The sequence below is a fragment of the Pteropus alecto genome, unplaced genomic scaffold (assembly GCF_000325575.1).
Source record: "Pteropus alecto unplaced genomic scaffold, ASM32557v1 scaffold210, whole genome shotgun sequence".
Lineage (NCBI taxonomy): Eukaryota > Metazoa > Chordata > Mammalia > Chiroptera > Pteropodidae > Pteropus > Pteropus alecto.
This window is the reverse complement of record NW_006431288.1, coordinates 936,980-948,371: the sequence shown is the minus strand read 5'-3', so window position 1 is coordinate 948,371 and position 11,392 is coordinate 936,980. Positions and strand designations below refer to the sequence as shown.

At 42.3% G+C, this 11,392-nt stretch overlaps 1 protein-coding gene across 1 annotated transcript in view; it reads left to right on the top strand.

Moving 5' to 3' along the window:
• Nucleotides 1–6: 6 nt before the first annotated feature.
• The window catches only part of SNX19 (sorting nexin 19), a 38,879-nt gene continuing 27,493 nt past the window's right edge, over nt 7–11,392 (top strand). The window contains exons 1-8 of the mRNA XM_006905789.3: nt 7–2,190; nt 3,922–4,060; nt 5,079–5,179; nt 5,296–5,415; nt 6,564–6,694; nt 8,025–8,121; nt 8,601–8,781; nt 11,222–11,351. Of these exons, the coding sequence (XP_006905851.1) occupies nt 517–2,190; nt 3,922–4,060; nt 5,079–5,179; nt 5,296–5,415; nt 6,564–6,694; nt 8,025–8,121; nt 8,601–8,781; nt 11,222–11,351 (2,573 nt within the window). The 5' untranslated portion in view covers nt 7–516. The remainder of the gene's footprint in view (nt 2,191–3,921; nt 4,061–5,078; nt 5,180–5,295; nt 5,416–6,563; nt 6,695–8,024; nt 8,122–8,600; nt 8,782–11,221; nt 11,352–11,392) is intronic.

Sequence of the window (11,392 nt, the reverse complement as noted above, 5' to 3'; positions counted from 1 at the left end):
TGGTAGTCGGCGGCTGCCGGCCGGCCGGCAGCCCTGATAGAATCTAGGCTGCGGTGCGCAGTCGCTCGCCCGGGCCGTCGCAGCCCGGCGGAGAGCTTCTCCGAGGCCGGCAGAGGAGACACCGTTGAGCCCAGGGCACGCCCGGCCGTGTGTAACCCTGTCTCGTCCGGCCCCGTCCTCGGCGTCTGTAAGTGTTCGGGGAGGGGGACCCTAAGGTTCAGCACCGCCCTCCTGAAGCTGCGAAGTGGCTCTCGGATCCCGGCATTATGAAGGCCTCGGAATTTTCCTCGAGAGCAGCATGTCTACCGGAAGGGGCCGGAGCGAGCGCGAGAAGCAGAGCTACCGCTATCGCTTTGCGGTGCCTGTAAGACATCCAGGGCCCAGAGCCGCGGCCGGGACCCCAGGTAGCACCTCATATTTCCTTGTATCTGGAACGTAGTTTTGCCCCATTCTCCAACTCCGAAGTAAAATAGAAAGAGGGCGGTCGCCTGGGGCAGCCCCTTGGTTCTTTTAGCCATGAAAGCAGAGGTAGTGTCCTCGTTACAGGAGACCCCAGCTATGTCCACCTGTGGCTTCAGTAACCTGCTGAGTAGCCGAAAGCTGATGGCTGTGGGGCTTCTGTTGGGCTGGCTCCTGTTCATCCACTTTCTAGTCAATGTGTGGCTTCTCTGCCTTCTGTCTGCATTACTGGTAGTGCTGGGAGGATGGCTGGGCCCAAACGCCATTGTGGGGGCTTCAGGTCGACTGCACCTGGAACGCTTCATCCCAATGGTCATCTGCCCTCCAAACCCCGAGGCAGAGAGGCAACTGGAACAGGAGATCAACCGCACCATCCAAATGATTATTCGGGACTTTGTGTCATCCTGGTACCGCTCAGTGAGCCAGGAGCCAGCCTTTGAGGAAGAAATGGAGGTTGCCATGAGAGGGTTGGCCCACGAGCTGCGGAGGAGGATGGGCATGGTGGACAGTCATGCTCTTGCCCAAAGGGTTCTGACTCTCTGTGGCTGTCACCTGCAGAACTTTATTCAGGCAAAGGCCACAGCGAGGAAGCAGAGTGGTACAGTAGAGCCCTCCCAACTCTGGGAGGCTTACTGCCGGGCTGCTGCCCCACATCCTGCTGTACAAAGCACCAGTGCTGAGGTCGCCTATACACGGGGCATTGTGAATTTGTTGCTTCAAGGACTAGTGCCAAAGCCCCACTTGGAGACCCGGACAGGACGCCATGTAGTGGTGGAACTCATCACTTGCAATGTGATCTTACCACTGATCCACAAGCTGTCAGATCCTGACTGGATCCACCTTGTACTGGTGGGCATCTTTTCCAAGGCCCGAAATAATCCAGCAGGAGTGGTTAAACCACTCTGCCCAGCCAGTGCCTTGGAACAGCCCTCAGTGCCCACATCTCTGCCACTGATCATTGAGGTACAGAGTCTGCCAGAAGTGAGAGCCCCTTCTCCAGCAGCAGCCCCAGTGCTCCTAAATTGTAATGAGCCAGAGGGACCTTCACGCCCCTCCCCAGAAGTTGAAGAAAGCCACGAAGCTATAGAGGGAGATTTAGGTGCAGTGCCAGAAGAAAGAAAAGCAAGAAACAACTCATCTCATTTCCTACAGCCAGATATCCGAGGCCCTCTGTTCTTATGTGAAGACACAGAGCTGGAGTCTCCATTGTCTGAACTGGGCAAAGAAACCATCATGCTCATGGCCCCAGGCAACTTCCTCTCTGACAGGATCCAGGATGCCCTGTGTTCCATAGAGGGTTCCCAGTCTCTGGAATGTAAGGATGGTGAGGGATCTGAAGGGACTGAGGAAGTTCCAGGAACACAAACAGAGACAGGCCTGCTGGTCTCCGTGCTGAATACCTGCCCAGAGATCCAGATTGACACAGCAGACAAGGAGGGAGAGCAAGGAGATGTCACATCTTATACAACTTTTCTAGAGAGTCCAGTAAAGACCTGCCCACCACGACCGTCATGCTTACAGAAGGATCTTACCAATAGTGTCAACTCCCTAGATTCTAGTCTGCTTTCCTCTTCTCCATCCGGTCCTCTCAGCTCAGCCACCTTCAGCTTTGAGCCCCTGAGCAGTCCAGATGGCCCAGTTGTCATCCAGAACCTGCGGATCACTGGCACCATTACAGCTCGAGAGCACAGTGGCACTGGATTCCACCCATATACTCTCTACACGGTGAAGGTAATGGGATTAGAACTGGTCACTCTGGGTTTAGAATGGATTTGGAAAACAAAATTAGTGAAGCTAGTTTTCTAAGGGAAAGAAGCTACTCTTAGTTTGCGATGAGTGTTAGAAGCTCATTTGTAAAGCAGAGTAGGCTTGTATGCAGTACTCAAACAATCCTAGAATCTCGGGGTTATTAGGATACTGAGGGTCATACTTTTCAGTTGTTCCCAAAGTATAGAGCTTTGTCCAGAAATTCTCTTTCCAAACTTCTTCCCTTTTAATTTTTTTCAAAATACTATCTTATCAAAAAATAGTATAATTTTTACTTTGTTTTAGGAAGGAAAGTTATCTACCTGTATATAACACAGAAGACAGCAAGTTGCTCTTTCCTAGAGATGTTTAAGCACAGAAACGGGAACTACTTTGTAGAAATGATATAAAAGGGGTTCATGTATCAGATGGTTACTTCGGTTAGAGCAGCAGTTCCCTAAAATAGGATTTAGGATAGGCTGCCTTCAAATCTCCTGAAAAGTTGTATTTTTAAAAAATCTTGGGACCCAGTTTTGGAAACTCATTTAGAATCCATCAGAGACCATCAGGATCTATATATTTAAAAAGCAAACCAAGTGATTTTGAGGTGCAGCCAGGTTTGGAAATGTATCACTACTGAATAGTGGTCCTCAGGGAATAGAATCTTCCACAGAAAGCATTATAACTCCAAGTTTGAGAGCCCTACCCAGAATTCTACCTGTGTCTCTTACCTAGGCCTTTAACTGGTATTAGGGACTACTTTGCTCATGTCAGATTATAATGAATACTTCTTTTTCTCTCTGACTCTAGAAAACTTTAAAACACCAGCCTCAAGTCCCACCTACTAGGAGATTGTTTCTTCTATCACTTGCCCACAATATAATACCTCAACCAAACAACAGTAACTGGTACCTAATGAAAACAAGTACATATATAGTTTTTCTACAGCATTTCTTTGTATTTTAACTACTCAGTCAAAAAGTCTTCCCCTGTACTAAGCTATAGCTTTCATGTTGTTTGTGTTGTTGGCTCTGGGGAAGCATATAGTACAGGTTGTCTGTCCTACATACTGGCCCTGCAAGCATATGAAGACAGCAAACTTTGACCCCTTACAAAATCTCTAATCTTCACATAACTTCTAATCATATAGGTGCTGTGTACTCAGGAAAAAAAAATTCAGTTTAACTCCAAGAATAATAATCTTTCCCCAGCAAAATAAGAACGAATATCCCTTTAATGCAGTCCAGGCAAACAAATTATTTTTGTTCATCAGCTGTTTAGAATCATTCGTTCTTTCCTCAACTAATATAAATAATGACACGTTGAATATTATGGCAAAATGTTTAGCTCTTATAACTCCATTTTCATCAGTGTTTTACCTTATGTTTTATGCCTTATCTTTGGGATTTGAAAAATAGTTATGTAGCCATTTTTATAAGTGAAAATAAAGCGTTTGCAGGAGGGAGCTTTGAGATGGAAGGAGTGGAGAGCAGTAAAACTCATTTTTCACTTTCTGGGCCATGTATTTTGGGAAATGCATCTGATTCCTTAATTCAACCAGCCTTGGAATTTGAGTTGTTCCTTACAACTTAGGGCAGCAATCAGATCTAGTAGGTCTCGGAACAGAATAAAAACATCTCCCTTCCTTTACCCCCACTCTCCTCTTACTGTGTGGCCATTGAGTTGATGCAGTAAACAAATCTGTTCATTCAACAGTATGAGACAGCCCTTGACAGTGAGAGCAACAGCAGCCTGCAGCAATTGGCCTACCACACTGTGAATCGCCGCTACCGTGAGTTCCTGAATCTGCAGACTCGTCTGGAAGAGAAATCAGATCTACGAAAGTTCATCAAAAGTTAGGAGTTTCCCCGACCTTGGACTGTCTGCTTGCTTTTTACATCTAGCCACCCTGATCTCAGAGGCTGGTGGCCTATTTGTGGGGAAGGATGGAGGAAGAGAATACAGTATCAAGGGTCCCTTGTGCTCCCCCTACCCCAGTTTGCATACAGGTGTTTTGGGTTTTAGTGCTGGACAGCAATGTTCACATTCTTTCTGTACTCTTTTGCTGAATGCTTTGTTCTGGGGTCCCAGTTAGTTTGAGCTTAAGAAAGAAGATCACATTTCCACCTTTGTGAGGTAGCATAAGGAGTTAAATTAACTTTTCAGATTCATAGATTGATTGCTCTTAAATGTTAAAATACTATCCAGAATTCCTTGCCAACTTTTCTTTAACAACCAGGCTTTTTAGTGTGTGCTATATGGCACAGGGACAATAAGAACATGTAATAAAATTTAACTCTAAAAATCAGCTAGGAAACAACTACTTTGTTTTTTGAAAAAAAAAGGGGGGAGCTGATGGTCACCCAAATAAACAATTTAATAAGTTTAGGCATAAATTGTGGATTTCAGTTATACATTTTCTTTCTTAGTAATAATAATATTGAACCAAGCTTGAAAATATATGCCAGGTTGTCTTCTAGCACTTTACACATATTAGCTCATTTAATTCTCATAATAGCTTGTGAGATAAATACTATCAGTATCCCTATTTTACAGAAAAGAAACAAAGTCAAAGATTAAGCAACTTGACGACAATTGTTACATAGGAGGAATTTGAGACGAAATTTAAACTTGAGCAATTGGACTTCATGGTCCTAGTTTGTAATCATTCTAATGTATAGCCTCTTACATCTTAATATTAACATTAACCATGAAAGTAAGTTGTTTGTATTAGATTCCTGGAGTATGTTTGGAACTCCTGAAATTAAAAAATCCTAGGGACATATATTCAACAGTTTTTTTGTTTGTTTTACATATATGATATGGAATAGCTCTCGATGAATGTTAAGTGAATGAACCTTTTGTTTTTAAAGATGTGAAGGGTCCTAAAAAGCTCTTTCCAGATCTTCCATTTGGAAACATGGATAGTGACAGAGTAGAAGCCCGTAAGAGCCTCCTGGAATCATTCCTAAAGGTCAGCACCCTTCTGATTTGGCTTTGCTCACATTGTAGCTACCAAACATCCAAGCCAAGGTAGAGAGATCTGGGGGCTGGAATTTCTCTCTGAAGTCTTTCTTGTGTCTTTTGCAGCAACTCTGTGCCATTCCTGAGATTGCTAACAGTGAGGAAATGCAGGAGTTCCTTGCTCTGAACACAGATGCTCGTATTGCCTTTGTCAAGAAACCGTTCATGGTCTCCAGAATAGACAAGGTACCAGCAGGGCCACTGTGCTCAGCCTTAGTTTCTCATCATAGTGGAGGCAGTGCTTGAAAAATAAGGGAAGTAGGGGTGGCAGGAGGCAGCACAGAGGAGTCAGTAGAACACGGACTAGAATTTACAAGACTTGTTCTCAGATACTGGTTGGATTATCAACTTGCTCAATTACAGTGAGCAACTATGAGGATACAATACCCCTGACACTATAAGTGTGCACATATCTCCTGGGGATATCATGACATAGTTATTCTAGTGGAGGGATGTAAGGATAGATCTATACCTCCATAGACAGGTAGGGGCAGAAAAGTCTCTTTTGGAGGTGAAGGTCATTCTCAGTATTGACCACTCAGGAGAAAGAGCCCTAAGCTTAGATAGGACACTAAGTTGGACTCAGATCAATACAGTAATTTTCTGTTGGCAAACAGTGTGGGGAGACTTGTACCTTCAAGAGAGTATCTCAGGACCTTTGGAGATGGTGGGAAGACATTTGTGTAACACATTGCAGCCTACAATTTATAGTCCCCGGAGCAGATGTCTTAGGTGTATGTTTATCAAAAGATGGCATATGTTTTAAAAGGTTAGAAAGTACTGACTCTTTTGCAGAAGAGGGGCCTCCCTCTTCTCATCTAGACTTAAGGTGATAAAATGATAGTGGAATTTCATGTGGTAGGAGTTAGGAGACATTCACTGCTATGAAGAAAGAACTGCAAACTGGCAAGGAATGAACAAGGTAAAATCCCCAGTTTTATGCAGATGTGTTCATTCATTGATTCTTTCAGCGTCTACTTACTATTTGTCTGTTTAAAGCCACATACTGTGCCAGTTTCTCATGATACAACAATGAACAATTGAGATAAGTACCCTCCCCACAGACTACAATGTCATGAGCCTAGAGAGCAAGTTATATTTTCTAAGATACATTATACACATTCATGCCACCTTCTGTGTCCTTTCCCTGGTTTGGTATGCCCTAGTCTTTACTCTTACGCTCTTGTTCTGGCCTTATCTCAGCTAGTCATTAGCCTGGTATCTGACTATGCTAATGGATAAGGCTCCATTAGACATAGCTATCTACCCGTCCTGATTGCATAAAGCACTGTGAGAAAACTACTTATTCGGTGGTTTCTTTCTGACTCCTGCAGATGGTGGTGAGTGCTATCGTGGACACCTTGAAGACAGCATTTCCTCGCTCTGAACCCCAGAGCCCCACAGAGGAGCTGAGTGAAGCCGAGACAGAAAGCAAGCCCCAGACAGAAGGCAAGAAGGCTAGCAAGTGAGAAGCCCTTCAGTTGCCCGGGGACCCTTTCCCACTTTTCAGGTTGATCCCCAGTTCTCAGCCAAAGCCCATGTCCAACTCTCAAGCCCTAGAAGAAAGGAGACAGGTCAGACATACCAGTTTTTATGAAAAGCCAGACCTCAGACTCTTCAGTGTCAATTAAAAGAAGCCTGAGATCCGGCATAAGCAGCCCTGCTGAATGTTTGTCTTGCCATGGGAACCCAGGTCCCAAATGACCAGGGATTTTTGGCTAGAAGGAGAACTCTAGAATATGTATATTCTCCTTTTCTGTTTTTCTGGAAAATTGAGATGTTTCTCTCCTATTAAAATTAAGTCTTATAACTGATTTCTATTTGCCATCATTTCTGGAAATTTGGCTTAGAGGTCTCATATACTAGCAATAAATGGGAAAGAGCCAGAATAGACACCTGCAGGGCACATTTTTGTATCTGGTTATTACTGCTCCTCTCCTGCACCAGAGGCCCAGATGTTCCTTGGCAGTACTCAAAGCCACCATGTGGAATGGCACCATACTTACCCTTACTAGAAATTTCATATCTGTATCTGGGCCATTATAGAAAGAGGGAGAATGTGGGGAGAGAGGGACAGTCTTTGTATCTGTGTATCTGTGTTTGTGTTTATTTGGCTGACCGACCGTCTGTGTTATGTTCATTAACTAGCCATAACAGACCTACCATTCTTAGCCTTTTCGGAGGGTGTCTGTCTGTCAGTCTGTCTGACTGTCTTTGTCTCTACATTTGTGTTTCACAGGTTAGCAATAACACAATTTTAGCCTTTTTTTTTACTGAGCCCATACTTTGAAGGGTAACCATGGGCCTATACTTATAAGAACCCTATTCCTTGAAACCCTGAGATTAGCACTTGTGGTCTCTTCCCTAGTTTTATTTGGAACACAAGAGGAATAAGTGGATATAGAAAAAGGGTAGTGAGAACAACAATAAAAAATTAGTCTAAACACTTGTCTATTTAATCTTCAGCACATTTGTAATGCGTGTGTAGCATGTGCTAGCTACTCTTCTAGCCTGTGGGAATACAACCATGACAGACGGATCCCTATTTTATATTAGCAAAAGCCCTTTCACAAATGCAATGTAAACATAGCTTATGCAAGAGTTGCACTATATATTAAGAATTGCCAGAATATTATCGTCTGGGGGATTTCAGGACCAGGTCTCTTCTGGCAGCTCTGACCACAGTAAACTCCCAGAATAAGTTCTTGTTTTGAGATATGAATACTTGTCAGCCCTTTATATTGGGATCAAGATCATGAATTACATTCTCTTTCTACTCTTTGTTACTGTACCAGGTCCAGACTGAGGTTCTCATCCAGTAAAATTGCTCCAGCACTGAATATGACTGAAGTACATGAGAAAATTCTCTATTGTCTTCAGGAAGACAATGTGGTAAGTTCCTAGAGAACTCCTAGATTTAATAGCTGGGATGTTGATCCTACAGTTAGAGGCACTTGAGACATTTTCTTCAGTCAGAAAAGGCTTAGGTGCTTTGCTAAAGGACTTACTAACAATGTGGATCTCTCATTTTTATTCCAAAAGTATTTCCTCTGAGTGGTTTGGGATCCTTACCCATTCTGAATTGGTAGTTTGGCTTCTCAAAGGTCATGGTATGCAATAATGGATGATAGCATGAGAAAGAAAACCAGTCTCTGGAAGAGAACAGATAACACAGAAGTGTTCACAGCAGGTGAAAATACAAAGGTGTTGTTTTACTTGCAATTTCAGTAAAAAAATAAAAACTTTCTTAAGCTGGTCACAGAGTCATTCGGGTTCTAGACTCATGATACTTTGCAAGGAAAATCTTAAGCGCTTAGGTTGCTCCCCTACTTTCTGCATTCTTTATGTAATATGCAGCTAACTTTTTTCAGGAGTCAGAGATCTTATCCATGTCTGGGATGGAATCTTTTATTGAAAAACAGACAAAATTACTGGAAATGCAGCCAGCAGAAGTCCCAGAAAAAGATCCTGAACATATCCGCAAAGGATGTGTAGATGGCTCCTTGTCAGATACAGCTGTGCCTGCCCCAGACCTTAGCAACAGTGATCCAGGTAAGTGACAAGATCTCTGCTCCCACAGAAAAGGGAGCCAGGGTATAGTCCACTTGAGACTTAATGATAGTTGGGATTCATCACTTTAATTTCAATTCAGCTAAGCAGGCCATGTGTTAAACACCAGTATTTGAGGTTCTGTGCTGAGTGCTGGGATGCAAAGAGGAATATGACACAGTCCTCAGAGGTGAGTCAAAGCAGAACAGGGCACAGAAATGGAGTTCAAATCCAGCAAGATAAGATTCATGCTTATAATATCTTATTGAAGTTTTTTTTGGCATGCTTTAGCATATCTTTGAACAATTCCCTTGATCTATTTCCTATATTCCTGTAGTTCCACTTTCCCTTCTCATTCCTTTTGTTGGCTCCATTATTAGCCTTCTAGAGCTTTACTTTTGGTTCTCTGTTATTACTCCACACACTTCCTCTGGGTGGTCTCATTCGTACTCTTGGCTTCAACTCTAACACATGTGCTCTGCTACCTAATGTTAGATATTGTATTTCCAACTGCCTACTAGAAATCTCCATAGGGTAACTGAAATACAGCATGTGTTAAATGAAATTCCTCTTTTTCCCTGGATCTGTTCCTTCTGTTTTACTTATTGTCATGCAAATGACACCACCTAGTCATCTAACGTAGAGCAGGAAGAGAGAAGGGGTGATGACACTGCTGTCTCCCTATAAGCATTTGAGGCAGGGCAGATTTGTTTCCCAGAGAATGCAAAGAAAAAATTGGGAACCCTGGATATTAGTATGTTTGCAGAACCAGAATTTATAAGAGAAATTTTCACTTCCACTAAGACAGAGGCTTCTGCTGAAAATAAAAATCACAAAATCTTGAGTTCAGATGGAAAATAAAAAGGCTGATTTCATTATTATTTCTCAGGTGCCCATGAATAGTCAGTCACCTGACCTTTGCTCTGTAGACCTCAGCTTAACTATGTGAAAAATGGAGTTCAGAACCCTATCTTTTTATATATATCTCATTTGTTAAGTAAATAAAGTGTTTTGACACCAAAAGCATCAGAAAGCTGTTAAGGAATTATAAATAAGAGGGAATGGATAAAACAGTATAATTTTAGGCCAAATCAAGCCTGTAAATTTTGAACATCATATCTCTAAGGGAATAGTTTATGCCCGAGACTTTCCTCTGGCCCTAAGAGACTCAAAATGCTCATTGATAGAAAATTTCCCATTTTCTTAAAGAGGACTTGATGGTTTGTACTGTTATTTTTTATTGTTATGACTGATTGTCACCACATGGTGGCAGCTCTCTGTAAATGCTAATCCTGAGAAAATACAACTGGGGAGGGAGGGTAAGACTTAGGATGATGCTATTTCCCAAAGAACTGAATATCCCATCTTTGAGCAGATTACTAGAAAGCAAACATATCAGTTCCATTAAACTTTGAAACAGGGCGCAGAAAAAAAAGAAACTATATGTTGGATGGAATTAAAAAAGAAAGGTTTCATTTTTAGCAGATTCATTCAAATCTGAAGTCAACCATGTTCTAAAGAACCCTTAAGAGAGGAGGGCTTGGGCAAGCTAATCAGGAGATGAATACCCATTGGTCCTAGACTAACCAAATTATTATTGTCGATTAATTATAATACTAATCACAACAGTAGCACCAGATAGCTAAGATTCATTATGGAACATTGTGTATTCCTGGGAAAGTCTTCCAGGAACCAAATCAGAGGTGACATGGGACGTCCTGAACAGGGTAAGAAAACAGATGCTTCCATCCATAAAACACATCTGTTCAGGAGACTTCAGCTTAGCATGGGTGTGAGCTCATTTGTGACCATTCCAGTTTTTGAAACAGGAAAGAAATCAGTAATTGTCATGGCATTTTACCAAAGGTGTAGTGCTTTTCCTAGAACCACATGTTATCTCAAAATCAAACTGAAGCTTCCTGGATCCCAACCCAACAGTCTTGTGTAATGGAGATGCTTTCAAAGCACTTTTTAAATAGGAGAATGAATCTCAAATTTTTTCCTGAATCTGCTGCCTACAACATTTCCATGATGTTTTGTAGAGGCAAGTGGAATATAAGTACAGAACAGACTGGGCCTTGCCAGTTCCAGTCAGTCACCAGTTGTGAGCTTTTACCTGGAACAAAATATATTCAGCTCCCTGGAGGAAATACAAAAGCAGCAGAAGCTAGGTAGGCAAAATAATTACATACAAGAATCTTTTACAAACATAAAAAGTATTTGCTAAGTGACTAAGGAACAGAAGCAAAAGAATTGTAAAGGAAAACAAAGTGTATCATAGGACTTACTAAATATGAAATAAACCTCTCTTGACTTGATTTAAGAACTTAAGGATTACAAAAATACAAGATTAGATAAAGGCAGAGAAGACCCAGTGCATTGAAATATGTTCCTCAAGTGTGGGTCTCTTCTGAGTTACTATTGATGCTTTTTCGTTCCCTAGAAACAGAGACAGAGTTAGCTGACACAGCCCTGGATCTACTCCTCTTGCTGCTAATGGAACAGTGGCAATGGCTATGTACAGAAAACATACAGAAAGTTCTTCATCTTGTCTTTGGGACCCTAATTCAGAGGTAAGACTGGTGAGTTCTTCACATTAGAGTCTTAAATTGGA